Source organism: Elgaria multicarinata, chromosome 7, assembly GCF_023053635.1.
Source record: "Elgaria multicarinata webbii isolate HBS135686 ecotype San Diego chromosome 7, rElgMul1.1.pri, whole genome shotgun sequence".
Taxonomy (NCBI): Eukaryota; Metazoa; Chordata; class Lepidosauria; order Squamata; family Anguidae; genus Elgaria; species Elgaria multicarinata.
In genome coordinates, this window is record NC_086177.1 from 56,869,973 (window position 1) to 56,888,599 (window position 18,627).

An 18,627-nucleotide genomic window follows, 5' to 3' on the forward strand; every position below is an offset into this window, starting at 1 on the left:
GCAGGTTAGAATTAAACAAACAGAAGAATTACGTCTTGCTAATGCATTAGTGCTATTCTGGAAAATAAGATCTGATAGTTCAGAACCCAGAACCCAGGGAGACGGATGGAGAGAAACGGGATAGAATAAGGTTTGTTGGTAAACTGAGAAATCCCTCTGGCTGTCCCAGCCTATCCTACTGAAGTCCTTATCTCTTTTTCAGGCAAACTAATCCTTTACTATTTCACACCTTCATGGAACAGTACAGAAAAGTAGATCACAATTCAAATGGCAAGAATGCCATTTCCCCCACTGCTGCCCCCCAAAACCTTCCTTATATATTTTCCAGGTCTTTGAAATATTGTGATCTTCGACTGATTGACTCAAGCCATTTAACTCGCACTGCCTTAGAACAAGAAGTAGGCCTGGCATGCTGCTATGTTTCAAAGGAGGCGATCCGAGGTCCTATTGTGGCCCTTGACCTTAGCGAGAAGGAGCAGGAGAAGGTTGGCGAGAATGACACTGATGAGCTGCTGATCGACTTGGAGAGACCCCAGAGTAACAGCAGTGCTGTTACTGGAACTTCAGGTAGGCTGTTTATTTTACTACTCTGTGCTTCCCTTTGTCTTAGGCACTGGGCTTTCTGAAAGGGTTGTGAAATCAGTAGGAATGTAAAAGGTGGTGCCGTTTTTGAAGAAGAAAATAGAAGAATGGAACATGGCTCCGAAGAATGGAAAGGGTGGATGAGTGGGCAGATGGTGTAGAAGGGCAGTGACAAGGATATGATATAAGTGAGAATCCAAACAACCAGATTCTTTTATTTCAGCACTAGGCAATGGAGATAGAGATGTTAGAGGGCACTTTGGGAATTGGGAAGTGGCCGTTCCAGATTATCTGGAGCCATTCCAGTCTGGATTTTGACTTGGTTACAGGACCAAATCAGCCAGCGTTGCCCTGATAGATGGCCTTTATTGAGAGAGGGGTAGTGTGACCCTGCTAACTCTGTTTGCTATCTCATTGGCTTTTGATAACATCAATCATAGTAACTTCCTGCTTTGTCTTCTTGGATTGGGCATTGGAGAAACCGTGGCCATAGCTAGACCTAAGGTTTATCCCAGGATTGTCCTGGGGTCAAACCTGTTCATCTAAGTGCCACACAGGGCATCCAGCGCCCAGGCAGGGACGAACCCGGGATGATCCTGGGATAAACCTTAGGTCTAGCTACGGCCTATGTTACAGTGGTTTCAACCTTACCTGTAGGATCAATTTCATAAAATAACATTGTGCGACTTTTCCTTAGCCCCCTGGCAGTTGAGCTATGGGGTTCCGCAGGGCACCATCTTGTCCCCAATGTTATTCAACATCTATATGAAGCTGCTGGAAGTGGTCATTAGGGGATTTGGAGCAAAGTGCAATCAGTATGCTGATGACACACAATTCCATCTCCCTGTGACATCTGAATCAGATGAGGCAGTGCAAGACCAGGATCAGTGCTTAGACTCGGTGATGGGCTAGATGAGGGCCAATAAACCTCAGGGGTCCTTTTACCAGCTTGGAATGGTATAGCCTTGCCTGGACAGGGATAACTAGGACACAGTGGTACAGGTGCTAATAACTGCCAGACTGGATTCCTGCAGTGGATTCCATGTGGGGCTGTCCTTAAGGCTGCTATGGAAGTTGTGGCTAGTGCAGAAGGAGGAGAGTTTTCAAGAAACAACAGTTACTTGGCTAAGAGTTTCTATAATTTATCATTGTTTTGACTATTTCACTTGGATTTGCAAAACTACAGTCTAGTGTTTTTCTCCTCCTCCATTTCCTTCTTCATCTCCTGATGAAGGACAATGTCTGAAATGCATTGAGTACATTGAAGAACTAATTTAAGAATAAAAATAAAGATTTATAGCACCAGAGCTTTGCTCTCCCCCTTTTTTCCTTAAGTTTCTTTCCCTCGCTTCTGCACTAGTGTAGAATGCAGCAGCTCAGCTGTTGTCACAAGCTGCCCTTTTCAGCATGCAACTTATTTGCTGAGGGAACTTCATTGGCTGCCTATTTGCTACTGAGCTAGGTTTAAGATTCTAGTACTGGTGTACAAAGCCCTAAACAAGTTTGGACTAGGATACTTGAGATCGTGCCTTCTCCATTATCAGCCTTCTTGGTCACTGAGGTGCTCCTGGTGATTCTGCATTGGAATCCACCTGGGGTAGAACCTTCATTGTGGCAGCTCCTTCTCTGTGAAATGCTCTGCCTCTGAATGTCAGGCAGGCACCAACATTGTTTTGTTTCTGGCACCAGCTGAAGACACTTGTATTTCAATAAGTCTTACCAAATCGACCAGCTACAGTTTTTATTGGTATTCTGTTGTTGTTTTTAAGTTTTAATATTATGTTTTATTCTTTTTGACTTTTATTATTCTCTGCTGCATAATCTCTTTAGATATAGAGCAGTCTATATGGTTTGTAAATGAAATAAAATTATGGTGATCTGAATCTAAATATAGCACAGCCCTTTCCTGTTCAGTTCTGAACTGCAAAATATGATGAGTAATGGACATCTGCTTCTTTATACGCAAAATATCAAGAGCCAGCCTTGAGTGTAGGTGGAAGGCTTAGATGCGCTCCTAATTTAGTATCAAGAAAAATAAGCTGTCATGAGAAAAAAAAAGGGGGGGGGAGAAAAGAAAAATATGCTGTCATTTGTTTCCTGAATCATTTACATAATTTCTTCTGATGTGTCCTAGCAGCACAATTGTGATCGCTATAAACCACCATCCCCTAACATGGTGCTCTCCAGATGTATGGGACTGCAACTCCAAGCATTCCACAGCCAGCAAGGGTGGCTGGGAATGCTTGGACTTGTAGTCCAACACATCTAGAGGGCACCATATTGTGAAGGCTGGTCTAGAGAGACTGCAGCCCAGAAAGCAGTGATGACATCTATTAAGGAAAAGCTTCTACCATAAGAGCCATGCTGGATCAGACCAAGGATCCATCTAATCCAGCACGCTGTTCACACAGCGGCCAACCCACTCCAAGCAGTTTTGGATGATACAGATTTTCAAGACCCATTTCAAATGGGCTTTAGAGCAGGATACAGAGTTGAGACCACTATGGTTGCCTTAGCGGATGATCTATGCCTGAATATTGACAGGGGAAATGTGTCCTTGCTGGTACTCTTGGACCTCTCAGCAGCTTTCGATACCATTGACCATAGTAATCTTCTGGAACGCCTGAGGGGATTCGGAACCGGGGGCACTATCCTTCGGTGGTTCCGGTCCTACCTCTCAGGCAGGTTCCAGATGGTGATGCTTGGGGATAGCTGCTCCTCAAAAAAGGAGCTGTTGTGCGGCGTAACGCAAGGTGCTATCCTTTCCCCAATGCTATTTAATATTTACATGAAACTGCTGGGAGAGATCATCCGGAGGCATGGAGTGGGGTGCTATCAGTATGCTGATGACACCCAAATATATTTCTCTATGCCTTCGACGACAGCGTCAGCTAAGGATAGTGCGTCTCCTCTGAATGAATGCTTGGAGGTGGTAATGGGCTGGATGAGAAAAAACAAACTGAAGCTGAATCCAGACAAGACGGAGGTGCTCACTGTCAAAGGCTGTAACCTGGGTTTGGAGGTGTGTCAGACAGTTCTGGATGGGGTTACACTCCCCATGAAAGACTGTGTTCGCAGTTTGGGGGTGCTTCTGGATCCATTGCTCTAAATGATAGCCCAGATAGATGCGACAGCCAAGAGTGCCTACTCTCAGCTTTGGCTGATATGCCAGCTGCGCCCATTCCTAGAGTTGGAAGACCTAAAGACGGTAGTGCACGCACTGGTAACTTCAAGGCTCAACTTCTGCAATGCGCTCTACATGGGGCTACCTCTGTGCCTAGTCTGGAAACTTCATTTAGTCCAAAATATGGCAGCCAGGTTGGTCACTGGTACACCTAGGGGTGACCACATTACACCAGTTTTAAAATCTCTTCACTGGCTGCCGATTATTTATTTACATTTATATACTGCCCCCATAGCCAGAGCTCTCAGGGCGATTTACAGAAATTCTAAAATTGAGATAAAAACGAGTATATAAAGTATACAAGTTTCTAGGCGAAGTACAAAGTGTTGGTTATTACCTTTAAAGCCCTACATGGTTTGGGTCCAGGCTACCTGTGGGATCTCCTTCTCCCGTACAATCCGCCCTGCACACTCAGGTCCTCTGGGAAGAATCTACTTCAGCTAGCAAAAACATGATTGACAACTGTTACCCAGAGGACCTTCTCTTTTGCTGCTCCCAGACTCTGGAATGGCCTACCGGAGGAGATTCGTCAACTTGACAGTCTTTTAGAATTTAAAAACGCAATAAAGACTGATCTATTCTAGCAGGCCTATCCAGTGAAATTTTAGAATGTTTTTAGGATGTTTTAATCATGTATGGTATGTTTTTAATCAGTTTTTAATGTATATTTTATATCATGTTTTCATACTGTTTGTTTTATACTTTGAATGGTTTTAGTTTTTGTGAACCGCCCAGGGAGCTTCGGCTATTGGGCGGTATAGAAATGCAATAAATAACAACAACACCCTCCCTCAGTGCAACAGCACCCTTCTGATCTACTGCACGTTACCCAGAGATATACTTTGTACCCAGACTTAAGTTAGAGCATTGGTTTAGGGCAGGTTCAAAACCTCACTCAGCCATATAACTCATTGGATGACCCAGTACATTCACTCTCCTTTAGCATAACCTGTATTATTGTAAGGATAAAATGTTTGTCAGGAGCTTTCCCTGGTTGTATACTTCCTTCAGCTCGTTGGAGGAAAGTTGGCATGTGAATGTAAGAAATAACGGAAGTACTGGAGTGACCCTCAGCTCAGGATGAGATCTGTCTGGTTAGTTCAAACCAGCTTGTCAAATTCATCTCATTTCCTTACTGCCTCCTTAGTTTTTCCAATCCCAGACCTGGAGAGGATCCCTGTACTCATAAGAGTTCTGTAGAAGTAACGGTTTCACCAGGACTGGCCTTTCTTTTAATCATTGTGTTTGTTTATTTCTACTTATTTATTTATTTTTAAAAAATTAGGCCAGCTTTAAGGGTAGAACCTAGAAAGACACGATAAGCTGCACCTGGTAGAACGTTCCTTTCTGTGCATCTCTTGAGACTCATGCAGATGTTTTGCTGCTAATCCTTTAACCATGATTGAGAATAGGCTACAGGGTATTGTGCTTCAAACACTGGTTTCAAATCCTTAACAACCAAACTTAATTAGAGCTGCGGAATTGACTGGTGTGTGTGTGGGGGGGGGTGCTTGTGGGGGGGGGAGCACATGATCTCATGGCCTCTTCATAATCCCTTAATGATTGTTAAAAGATTGGGAGTGTACTGGGCCTTAAAGGTAGAGGGGCCTTCCCTAGGTCAGACCTGCATGACAGGCTGGGAGTGATGAGGACAGTTGTACCCATTTCACGTCTGCTAGTCAGTCAAGGTTTACTGCGAAAGACCTGGCTGGTACTTTGATTTACCCACTGACATTTTTTTGCTCCTGGCTTTTGGGATTGTTTGAAAGCTCATAGCGTTGAAAATACATTTGTGGTATAAAAGTTATAGGGCAGCAAATGAGGTTGCCATTCTGTACTGTATTTTATTAAATATTCTTTCTTTCTTTCAGGTTCTATAGCAGAAAATGGGGTGAGCTCTTCAAGTGCCACAGACAAGTCTCAGAAGCCGCCTTCATCCCTGAACTTCCAGAATGTGGCCAGCAGCTCAGTCGATGAAGGCTTTGCTGCTGGGGGGAACTTGAAACAAGAATGTGACTCTCTAGGCAACCAGATAGCCAGCAGTACCACTTCGAAGGTGTCGGCCGCATCCCCTTCTGTCAGCCAAACGTTCCGGTGGCCTAGCCAGTCCGTGAAAGACTGCAAGGCTTTGCGCGTGTCCTTACCCCGGATTGTGATCTTGTCTAAAGCTGCCTACCGCCTCCTTGGCTCACAGAAAAGTGGGCAAGCGCCTTTCTGTTCTTCTCTCTCGCCTCATGCCGATGTGTCTTGGGTGAGCTCTCTGAGGCCTTTGATGCACAAGGACGTGACTAGTGAAGAGCAGTCTTTGTACTACAGGCAGTGGACTACCGCCCGGCAACACCATGCGGACTACAGTAATCACAGTGAAACCACTGGCGGCAGGAACTTTCACCCACGGCGGCTACTTCTTACGGGACCTCCGCAGGTAAAACAATGCCCATGTTGTGGTAGACAATTAGATGGGTTAAATGCTTAATAGCTCAGAGAGGACCTGGGTTTAGGCTGTAAAAATAGGAGACAAGCAACCATAAGTACTGAAATAAAGTGCTTTGTTATTGTCTTCCCTGTTCCATATTTATGCACTTCCATAACCACTACATAGAACACTTTGGGAAGTGGGAACAGATATGTAGAGTGATTTAACATTAGTAGTGCACTAATGCATGATCTTCCAGTGCCATGCGCACACTGCTGTATGTCCCATTACTAAGCCATGGTATCTATGCTGTAGAGTAGAGCTGCTGGCATCTGCATGGGGTTCAGAGCAGTATTGGCACCAGATTGTGAAGCACCAGGCAGTGTTTACAACGAGACTTAAACTGGCTATGCTTGCATGTAACTATAGGCAGGATTCTTTTTTTCATTCTGGCTTACTATAAACAAGTAGCATGTTGGTGTACACAGCCTATTCATCCTCGCTTTGCTCTTCCCTTCATGAAAGCAGATAAAACTAACCAGGAAGACATCACTTTTCATGGTTCAAACTTGGGCTCTTGGAACAGTATCCGACAGTGTCATTTTGTTACTGTAAATGATGTTGCAGTAGCAGAAACTATGTTCTGAACTATGCACAAGATAAGAATCAGCACCATGTACACTGATGGTGCTATATAAATAAATAATAATAATAATAATAATAAAGTTACATTTGCGCAAGCACGGCTACACAAGTGGTTATGCATTATACTTGTGCAACGCGTTGCACATAACTCTTGTGCAACCCGTTGTGCAACCTGTTGGACAATCTGTACTATATTTTCTCAAAGGGTTTTCCCCTTTGGTTTAGGTTGGGAAAACGGGCTCCTACTTGCAATTTCTACGAATTCTCTTTCGCATGCTGATCAGATTGCTGGAGGTGGATGTATATGATGAGGAAGATATTAATACCAGTAAGTACAAAGGGCCAATTCGCTATGAACTTGCTGAGGAAGGACTTTCCTTGATTGAAACCTAGAGTAACCATATGAAGACAGGGCTCCTGTATCCTTAACAGTTGTATTGAAAAGGGAATTTCAGCAGGTGTCATTTGTATATATGGAGAACCTGCTGAAATTCCCTTTTCTATGCAACTGTTAAAGATACAGGAGCCCTGTCCTCCTTTTCATATGGTCACCCTATTCAAACCACGTGTCTGCTATGTAAATGCTTGAGCACATTTCTCGATTGCAGGCTGATCGGAGGAAGAAGAGAATAAAATGCCTACCTTCAATGAAGGGAGACAGATCTGACCCCCACCAAGCTCTGAATCAATGTCCGCTGTTGATTCAGAGAACTCCATTAAGTTCAGTGGGGCTTACTCCTAAGTAAATGTGCCAACGGTTGCAGATTTACAGCATGATCTTATGTCTACTCAGAAGTGAGTCCCATTGACTTACTTCTGAGTAGAAGTAAGGATGCAGGATTTTTACTTAATGTAGAGGCACCCTATATCCTCCATGAATTTGCTTAACCCCCTTTTAGTGCTATCTAATGTAGTGGACATTACCATGCCTTGTGACAATGAATTACATAATTATGCATGTAAAAGAACTTTATTTTATTTGTCCTGAACTTGTAGGCCAGGGGTAAACAAACTTCAGGCTTGCTGGATCTACTTTGGGGTGTTTTTTTCACTAAGACCCCAAGATCTACCAACCAGAACTAGGTGCAAGTGATGTATGCTTGGAATTAAAGAACAGGGTGCCTCTGAGCACATTCTGTGCTTGGGACGTTGTTTTCAGTACCAGAACTGAACTGAGCTCAGCTCACACTCCTTTTACACACAAGTCCAATCCTGGTTACCCCAGGCTTTCTTCAGTTCAGTAGTCTAATTTAGGTGGAACAATCATTTCGTTGTTATTTTTAAAACAATTTGGAATCCAAAGCCATTGCTGATGTACTGCAAATCTCTCAGATGTACTAATAGATTCTGATCTACCTTCTGCCTACTTCTGCTGTAGTCCTTGGCAAGCCACTGCCTCTCATACAGCCTCACATCTGTAAAATGGGGATAATACTGCCTATCCTTACAGGGTAGTTGTACAAATTGTTGAAATAATGTATGTGATATGCATGAAGAACTTGCGCAGTTGAAAACCACTATATACATATTCACAATTGTTTTTATTTTTGAGACCATACAGAGGACAATGAAATTGCCCAGTCTAGCAATGACCAGTGGCCTGATGTTGAAATCATCAGTAAAATGAGTTTTGATCTCAGTGTGCATGATCCTAAATATGTCCTTATGAGTCCAGTGTATACAGAGCAACTGCAAAGAATAAAACAAGGTAAGTGAAATCTGGCTTGGGGTGATGGAATTTGTTGTGTTTTTATGGTGTTTTTAATTGTGTTGTACCCTGCCTCGATCCAGAGGGAGAAGCGGGTAACAAATAAATATATTATTATCATCATCATCATCATCATCATCATCATCTGCAGGGCACCGGTTGGGGGAAGGTTGCAACGGGATCAATTTACTGTGCCTGTTTAAATGAGAAGCAGGATTTCACGTGCCTGTTGGCTGTTTTCCTTCATTGTCTTTGTCCACAGAACCAAGCAAAGAAACCAAAGCTGAGGAACCCAGAAAACGGGATACAGTGTCTATGATGTTGACAAAGTATGCAGCTTACAATACTTTCCATCACTGTGAACAGTGCCATCAATATATGGACATAAATCCTTCCGCTCCGGTATGCAGAGCTTTCTTTTAGGTCATGTCTATGCCTAGCAAGTTTAGCAGTCGTTCTTTTTGACTTGGAAACTCAAGTGTCTATCATTCTGCCAGAAGAGCTAGGGATTTTGCTATCAGCATTATAAACCCCAGTGTAGGTTTCTAGTGTAGTTCTACCATGAGAGTTTGTTGAATTCTGTTTTGGAATCCTATCTTGGCCAGTGAAGACATGTTCTCCTGCCTTCACGCAGACACAGTGGCCCTGTTCAGACAACACGCTAAACCATGCTGCTTAACCACAAAACGGTTAACAGAATGCATTAACCTTAATGCATTCCATTAACCATTCTGTGGTTAAGCAGGATGGTTTAGCATGTTGTCTGAACGGGGCCTCTGTCACTTGCATGGGACATTCTCGGAGGCAGCTCAAGGTGCGTACAGTGCATCTTGCCCTTGCCTTGCCTACCCCTCAGTATTCACAAAAATCTTCTTCAAGTCAGAAAGCTCCATAGTTCTCCTCCTCCTTTTGAGAAAGTCAAATATCCCTTAATATGTGTCTCCTGCCATTGTTTTGCTAGCAACACCAAAAGCAGCCACTTTCTGCTAAGTTGTGGGAGTTTTTAAAGAGCCTGATGTAAGAAGTGAGAAAGTCTATCGTCCTGTACTATTAGTTGCAAATAACGAATTTATATCAAATGGATCCCATTTAGCTTCTTTTCCTAAATTGGTACAATACTTTCTATAAAGTGTGTTGCCCACTCCTGTTGAACCACACTGACGGGTCTAACCTCACAAACCAAAATATGTTCACGTTTGCATGTGGCTTCTTTAGTGGGTTACATTTTTCTCTCTCTCTTGCATGCAGATGTCTGACTCCACCCTACATGCATTTACATTCTCATCTTCAATGTTAGGAGAAGAGATTCAGCTTCATTTCATAATCCCCAAATCCAAAGAGAGCTATTTTGTCTTCAGCAAGCAGGGCAAGCATTTGGAAAGCATGCGTCTTCCTCTTGTGTCTGACAAGGTGGGTGGAACCTATTTTAACTGCATAAAATGAATTCTGTTGCACCATCATTTTTTAATATAGATTTATCCTGGGAAAGTGAGCAGAACAGATAATATGAATGGTTTTATCTGGGCAGCCAGTGTTTAGTTCCAGATTTGACGTTTGTTTCCCTTCTACTTTCTTTTAGTCAGAAGGTAACCATAAGGCAGGATCTCACAAACATTTCTAGCCGCAGGTAAGCCTTAAGTGGTGAGGCTTTTGGCAGAATTTGTGAAAGTTTGGTGATGCTTAATTCACCGCATGATTGGAGTCCAGAGATCAATCTGAACAGAGATTTGTAACTGATCATAGTTGGAGTTCCACCTCCCTGTGAAGGATCAGGTGTGCAGTTTTGGAAGGGGGCCTCCTGGACTCAGCACTGTCAGTGGAAAGGCAGGTGGCATTAGTGACTTCTACCAACTCTGACTTATTTGTCAGCTATGCCCTTATCTGGATAAAGCAGACTTTGTCACAGTTATCCATACATTAGTTACATCCAGGCTGGACTACTATAATGTGCTCTGTGTGGAGCTGCCTCTGAATATGGTTTGAAAGCACGAGCTGTGTCCGGCAAGTAATTGGACCTTATAATCAGAGCACGTCTAATAACCAGTGCAAGTCCAATAACCAGTGGGCCTAATTCAAAGTGCTGGTTGTTACCTTTAAAGCCGTAAACGGTTTGGGGCTAAGTTATTTGAAGGACTACCTGTACTCATGTGAGCTTACCTGACCATTATAATAAGCCTTTCAGATCCTGGTCTTCAGTCCACTGATGAGATTCATCAGGCCGGCAGGCACAAGAGACAGGGCCTTTTCAGTGATGGCTCTATCACTATGAAACTACCTGTTCTGAGAAATTCTTCTAGCCGCTTTGCTGCATGTTTTAAAAACATGGCGTGTTTATTTATCTATTTGTAATACTTATAAACTACTTAATATAATAAAATTCCTAAGCAGTTCACATATAAATATTAAAAATCACTTTTAAAATACACTATTAAAACCAATTCCAGCTTCAATAACAATATAAAAGGAACAGTAAGAAGGAGCAGCGTATCATTAATCGCAATTAATTACAAGCCAGAGAAAGCCTGGGTGAATCAAGCGCATTTTCAGGAGGTGTTTGAAACATTTTCTGTCTCCCAAACTGCACAAGGCAAGTGAAGCCAGGTCCCCAGCCAAAGCCCAGGTGGAGGATTACTTCATTATCTGGCTTCAGTGAGTGCAAGCTTTCCCTGATGTAGCCCGGTCCCTGGCTAAAGCACTGGCTGGAGAAGCTCCAGATGGAGCTTCAGCTGTGGCCCAAATGATGCCTCATGGAGGGATGGGAAGAAGGTCATCCATTCTGCCCACCTAAAGGTATTTCCCTACCTTTGGTATAGATGTTTCCTATAGAACAGAAATCAGTTGAAGCTATTGACATGCTTGGGAAAAGGAGAAGTCGGGTGTGAATTATGAGAAACTCTTGTCACACTGGGCTACTGCTGTACAGATGTCCCTTCCAGATCCTCCCAATATCAGAAGTACACAGAGAGAGAGAGAGAGAGAGAGAGAGAGAGAGAGAGAGAGAGAGAGCTGGTGTGCGTACATAACATTATATATATATATATATATATATGCTATAGAGAGAGATTTATAAAACCTTCATTTGGCTCATCCTTGTAACAGAATTTGAATGCAGTAAAGAGTCCTATTTTCACTCCATCAAGTGGGCGCCATGAGCATGGCCTCTTGAACCTTTACCATGCTATGGAAGGGATCAACCACCTCCATCTCCTTGTGGTCAAGGAATATGAAATGCCACTTTATCGCAAGTATTGGCCCAACCATATCATGCTGGTTTTGCCAGGCATGTTCAACAATGCTGGAGTTGGTAAGTAAGGCAAGATGAGAGACCAGAATACTGGCATATCCCTTTTGTTTTCAAAGTGGCTGGGCTGGGGTGGGGGAATTGTATGGGTAAAGAGAACATGGCATTTTCATATTCATAAAACTTATTTCATGCTGAACATACCAGCTGGTGACATGAAGACATAGTTCTAGGGAGCATAAAAGCACTTATGTCCAGTTAGCATTAAATATATAAATAGTGATGTCATTATGTCTCTAACTCCTTTCCCAACTATGCCCTCTAATTGAGTTCATATACATTTTGTTCTCTTTGATTTCCATTACAATTTCCCTTGCTTATGCTGTTCTGTATTGCATCAAAGTCTGTCTCGCTCACATCTGGCACTTTGTGTTTGATTAGCATAATATTGATAATAGTCTGGTATTATGCTTTACCTGATAGCTTCATTTATTTATTATTTACAATATTTATATACCGCTCCCCATTCAAAATTTCTGAGCGGTGCACAAGATAAGATAAAATAAAAAAAGAATAAAAACACATGAAAATTAGATTTTTAAAAGAAACAAAATGTAAAGTGTACCGTGGCTGGTCATCAAGGGAAGCCTTCCTGGAACAAAGTTTTCAGGAGGTGCCGAAAGGAATACAAAGTTGGCGCGTTCCTGACCCCCAGAGGCAGGGAATTCCATAGGAGGGGGCTACCATGCTGAAGGTAGACTCCAATCTGGTGGACTCCAATCTGAGGATAGGTCTATGTGGAACCACCAGGAGCATGCCCTCGGATGACCTCAGTGACTTCATTGACAAGAGAGCAATCCCATGGTCCCTGGGAGGGTATCTCAGGGGCCATAGGATATGGCAGATCTTCCCCCCACTCAGGCTGTAGACAGAGCTATGAAGTCAGGGTAGGGGGAAGCTCCTGCTCAAATTTCCTCACCCTCCCAGCCACTGCAGAGCTTTCTCTCTGCAACGACTCCTCTTCTGACGTTGGTGTCACAACCTCTGAAGAAAAAGGGGAGGGAGGGAGGGAAGGGTGTGTGCTTGTGAATAGGGAAGGGAGAGGTGGTGACATGGATTCGTAAGATCCACATGCCTCTCTGTTCCCATCCCTGCCCACAGCAAGGTAAGCTAGATGGGCTCAGTAGCCCATCTAGCACAAAATATTAAAATGGAAGATGGAGAGGTTGCAAAAGAGCCAGTGTGGTGTAGTGGCTAGAGTGTCAGACTGGGAGTAGGGAGATCCGGGCTCTAGTCCCCACTCAGCCATGGAAACCCACTGGGTGACTTTGGGCCAGTCATAGACTCTCAGCCCAACCCACCTCACAGGGTTGTTGTTGTGAGGATAAAGTGGAGAGGAGGAGGAGTATTATGTACGATGCCTTGGTTTCCTTGCAGGAAAAAAGGCGGGATATAAATGCAATCATCATTATCATCATCATCTCTCTCACTCCTCCACCCTGCCTGGCTCTTACCAGGGGGACATAGATGGAGGGCTCCTATGTGAGAGCTCTCTGTCTATCGAGCATCAATCGTGTAGATTTGCACATTGATAAATTATTGCGGGAGCAACTTTAATTGCTAGGATTTGAGAATTAACTTTCCTCCAAGGAGCACAGAGTGGTGTATGTGGCTCTTTCTCCCTTTTCATTTTATTCTCACAATAATCTCCTAAACAAGTTAATCTGGTTCAAGGTCACCCACTGAGCTTCATGGCTGAGTGGGGGACATGTGATCAAGCAACATTTTTTAAATCAGCTGATACCTTATTGGGGGAACCAACTGAAACTGGGCACAGTTTCCAAATTGTTGGAATTCTAGGAATTTGAGAATAAAATCTTGGCCTCCTTCTAGTTCATCTTTGGGTCTCCCATTTTCATACACTACTACACCAAGAATAACATTTCATAAATTTCAGCTTCAGAGAATTATTTCAAAGATTAAAATCACCTTAGAATTTTAGCTGACCTAGCAGGGGACATCTTCCCAAATGCCATATACTGTATTTCTTCAGTTGTAAGACGCCATCGGTTGTAAGACGCACACTGATTTCAGTACCACCAACAGGAAAAAAAACCCTAAGACACACCCGCGATTCTAAGACGCACCCCATTTTTAGAGATGTTTATATGGGGGGGGGGAGTGTGTCTTAGAATTGAAGAAATAGGGTATGTGACTGTGCTTTGACTGTAGGTCTTGACCCTCTTATTATATTTATTTATTTATTATTGATTGAATTCATTTATAACCTGTCTTTCCCACCAAAAAATTGCACTCAAGGTACCCTTGTGCCTGTCAGTTTCTACTTTTGGCTATAACCTCAAATCGCTAGTCACTAAAACAGTCTTGATCAATTGTATATTTTGACCTTCAAGTCTCATAATGATCTTATTTATTTTTTCAAAAACAAATAAAATTAGAAAGTGCCAAAACAAGCTTTAATAGAACAAAGACAATGAACCTAGCTAACAGAAACAGATTACAAAGCCCAGCACAATATGCTCAGGCTTGCCTAGTCTTGCAAAAACCAAGTGGCTAAACTTAAATTAATAAACAGCACTCTGTATCATTCTTAAAGGATTTTTATTGCACCAAGTCTTCTCAAGGTAGATTAAGCAAGAGGAATCGATTCTTCAGCCAGCACTCCTTGGACAGTGTGCCAGTATCCAATTTACCCTTGCTTCAGAGTCCATCCTTCTTTGGACCTTTTCATACAGCGTAGCTCCACTTGATTCTTACCACTTAGAGATACTTTTTTTAAAAAAAAAATCTTCTAATTGTCTTGTTTAATAAATTCTCAACTATTCTGTGGGATTAGGAGGTCTTGGTCGGTCGGTCGGTCGGTCGGTCGGTCTGTCTGTCTCTCTCTCTCTCTCTCTCTCTCTCTCTCTCTCTCTCTCTCTCTCTCTCTCAAAACAAGGGAAAACTCTATGCTATGTGTTTTCAGGTGCTGCCAGATTCCTAATTAAAGAGCTTTCTTATCATAACTTGGAACTGGAGAGAAACCGTTTGGAGGAGCTAGGAGTCAAGCGTCAGTGTGTCTGGCCCTTCATTGTTGTCATGGATGATTCTTGTGTCTTATGGAACAGTCATGGTGTCCAAGAACAGTCCAGGTTAGTCAATGTCTCGGTATCAGAGTGTTGTGAAGATTGGGACCTATAACAGAATGTTGGAGCAATACAGCATTAGCTCCTTCACACAGTATCTACATGTAAGTGGTTCATGCACAGAAAGGAGAGTGGGGCCATGCTGCTCGCACGACTCCTGATATTGTGCCGTTCCCCACACCCAACATCTACATGTTGACCATAGACATCAGGGGTGGGCAGTCATGTGATGTTGGGTAGGGCCAACGACTTTGCCCCGCTGCCCCTTCTACATGTGGAGCCCCCATCCTGTGGATAGCACACGCAGGCACTACTATGGTTTGGCAAATTGATTTGGAACGATGTTCTGCACCTGTTCTGCACCTTTGATATCTAGTACATGACTAAAATCAGGTTTTTAAAAAAGGCAATAAGGAAATCATACTAAGAGAAATCTCAAATGTATTCTGTACTGTTCAACCACAGATGAAAACTGCAATTTCTTTTTCTGCCATTTAAAAATGAATGATTATTTAACATTCATAACACAATTGTCTGTGTCCATCGGTAGATTTGATACAGGATCAGTGATATGCTTTTCTGTTTGCAGGACTACTAAACGTTTTGCTTGGAATTCATTGGGCCTGTTCCCATGACATGATAAGCCAAGCTTCCGGGGACCATGCATGCTACCCAATCACTCCTGCTTAGCTCTTCCTACCAGCTGGAGTAGCTAAACAAACCATAGACCTTCCATCTACGGTTTGTTTACCATGACATCCAAAACTGGAGATTCTGGCTTGCTTCTTCTCACACCAGCCAGAGTCATAAGCCAACATCAAACCATGGCTTATGACTCTGGCTTGTTTATGGAAAGACAAGATAGAATCCCCAGTTTGAATGGAGGGCCTATGGTTTGTTTAGTCACTTCCACTGTCAGGAGGCACCAAGCAGAAGCAATTGCCCCAGCATGCCTGCTTGATCACAGTAAGGATTTCCCCTAACCCTGGTTTACCTTGACAAGCACATCTGAATGCTGAGTAAATTTTCCCAATGTAATTGCCAGTGGAATGAATTTATACTAAATTTGCAGGTTAGTGTTTGCATCAGTATTTTTTTTTTCCTTATTGAAAATTGTTGAGAAACCACTGTGTTCTCTAAGAGACGTGCTTTATGGAGTGACTGATATTAAGCTCTTGTTACTTCCCCATTGCTTGGTACTAGAAATCTCCCAGAAAGGTAGACCTGCCACATAATTTCCCATTCCTCTCCATACCTGTCAGAAGTTATCACCTTGCCTTTAGTCTCCATAGAAAATACCTGTAAAAGCACAAGGATGAAGCGTGGTAGCTCCTTCTGTAGTTATTTATAAGCAGAGTGTAAATTTTACAAATACTTTCACATGATAAATTAACCCATGTGTTTAGCTGTGTAGTAGGTGCTTCTTTTCATCATTTTTATAAACCTATCACCAACACTCATTTATCACCCTGTTGCTCTTTTGTCATTCCAGTTACGAAATCCATATAGTTCGCTTTTTGGTTGTGGGAAAGTATCTTGCAGCAGTCCTTGGTTGACTTCATTTTATGGGAGTTGTTTTTGGATATTTAGCTAAGGTTGTAGCACATACCACCTATGGCATCCTACACCAATACATTTCCTGCATTCTTGGGAATTTGACCGACAAAAATGGGGTTTGTTGGCATTGTAATATGGGTAGAGCTTCTCAGCTCTCCTCATTTTTCTGTCCCACAATCAATCTCTTTTGACAGGCACAACCCACTGGTTGTGCTGCTGATACAATGGTATCCTCTTTCATTACTTATCTAGTTTAGCACTTTTGTTCCCAACAGCAGTCACCAAATACTTTAGGGCAAAACACACATTTATCACGTTTATATTCTGATCTTTCCCCAAGAAACTCGTCACTGCTGAATAGGTCCCCCACCCTTGCAGAAGGGAAAAGCTGCTGTAAGTCTAAACCTCAGCAAGTAGTGATCTGACATGACAAAGGGACTGATGTAAGGTCCCCCACTTCCAGATCACCATCTCCATGTCCTGTTGAGAAAACCAGGTCAAGAGTATGCCCTGCTACATGTGTTGGGCCAATGGCATGTTGGGACAGTCCCATGGTTGTCATGGAGACCATGAAATCCTGAGCTGCCCCTGATAAGGTGCCCTCGACGTGAATGTTGACATCCCCCAGAACCAATAGTCTGGGGGATCTCAGCAGTGCAGCCAAGACCACCTCTGTCAGCTCATTTAGGGGGTCTGTTGAGCAGCAGGGTGGGCGGTACACCAACAGAATTCCTAATCTGTCCCACTGAGCCAACACAAGGTGCAAACACTTCAGACCAGTAGTCACATGGACAGGGAGCCTGCAGAGGGAGATGGAGTTCCTATAGACCACAGCAACCCCACCCTCCCCAGCCCTCAGGTCTACCCTGATGCTGAACCAAGTACCCTGGTGGGCATAGCTGGGAGAGACTAACTCCTCCCTGCTCTCCCACCCAGGTCTCGGTTATACATGCCACATTGGCTGCCTCATCCACAATTAAGTCGTGGATGAGGGAGGTCTTATTATGCACCGATCTGGCATTTAAGAGCAGCATCCAGAGGCCTGAGGGCTGGCTGATAGGGCAACCAACAAACCTGCGGGTGCAAGGAGGACAAGAACATGGCACAGCCATTAATTGTCTGGGCTGTGTTCCTCTTACCTGGCAAGTCCTCCTCACAACACCATATTTCCCTCTACCCGTCAGTACACTGATTGGGGGCCCCTTAGCTCTGTATCCCCCTTCCCAGGCACATCACTTACGACCCACAAAAAAGAAGAAGAAAAAGAGCAACAAGCAGGCAGGCAGGCAGGCAGGCAGGGAACAACAGCAGCAGGCGGTGGCGCTCCCTCTTCCCTGGGCAGTGGCACTCTTCCCTTCTCCTGCAGGCACTGGCTCCCCCAGGACACCTCAGCCAGCTGGCTTAAGTCCCCCCCCTCCAGGGAGGGGGCGGGTGGAGGATGTCAGCAGCAGCTGGCTGTGTGTCTGGGGGCCTGGTCCTGCAGGGCATGGCAGTCTGCAGAAGTCCAACAGGGAGAGGGAGGTGGTGGTAACACAGCAGCAGCAGGCAGGCAGGCAACCCTCCTGAGACACTAGGAGCTGGAGTCACAATCTTCTAGAGTTGCTCATACTCTCTGAGCTCTGCTGCATACTTCATAGGTTTTTCTAGAAGCTTCAGTACAGTCAGGTCCCTTATCATCATTTGTGCATCTAAGTGCATTTGTAATTTACTAAAATAAAACCCTTTTGCTTTTCATAGCCAGTCCATGGATCAAGGATTGACCAGTAAAAATGTGTCTCTAAAGTGTGTTCTGCAGCACATTGAAGCCACACCAAAAATTGTCCATTATGCAATACTGGGCATTCAGAAATGGAACAGCAAGCTGAATTCCAGAACACCCAAAGCTCCCTTCTCCAGGTGCCATATACATGACTTTATCCTGCTCAACATCGACCTGACTCAAAATGTGCAATATGACCTGAACAGGTAGGTAAATGCAGGCTACTAGCATGGCTTTGAATTGATAGATGTAAACTATTAACATGTTAAAAGGAAGGATGTGGCTTACAGACAAACCAATATGCACTAGAGAAAAAGCAGAATTAGTTCTGGTATTGCAGTACTTCCATATACAAGTCAATGGCCCGTTCAGAAGACACTTTAAATCAT

General features: G+C 43.5%; 1 protein-coding gene across 9 annotated transcripts in view; it reads left to right on the forward strand.

Moving 5' to 3' along the window:
• Positions 1 to 18,627, forward strand: part of GREB1L (GREB1 like retinoic acid receptor coactivator) — a 204,176-nt gene that overhangs the window by 174,658 nt on the left and 10,891 nt on the right. For all 9 annotated transcript variants that reach the window (XM_063130616.1, XM_063130622.1, XM_063130623.1 and 6 more), the window contains 9 exons: positions 329 to 567; positions 5,638 to 6,191; positions 7,053 to 7,155; positions 8,380 to 8,535; positions 8,798 to 8,937; positions 9,784 to 9,945; positions 11,635 to 11,839; positions 14,763 to 14,928; positions 18,217 to 18,444. In XM_063130616.1, the coding sequence (XP_062986686.1) occupies positions 329 to 567; positions 5,638 to 6,191; positions 7,053 to 7,155; positions 8,380 to 8,535; positions 8,798 to 8,937; positions 9,784 to 9,945; positions 11,635 to 11,839; positions 14,763 to 14,928; positions 18,217 to 18,444 (1,953 nt within the window). The remainder of the gene's footprint in view (positions 1 to 328; positions 568 to 5,637; positions 6,192 to 7,052; positions 7,156 to 8,379; positions 8,536 to 8,797; positions 8,938 to 9,783; positions 9,946 to 11,634; positions 11,840 to 14,762; positions 14,929 to 18,216; positions 18,445 to 18,627) is intronic.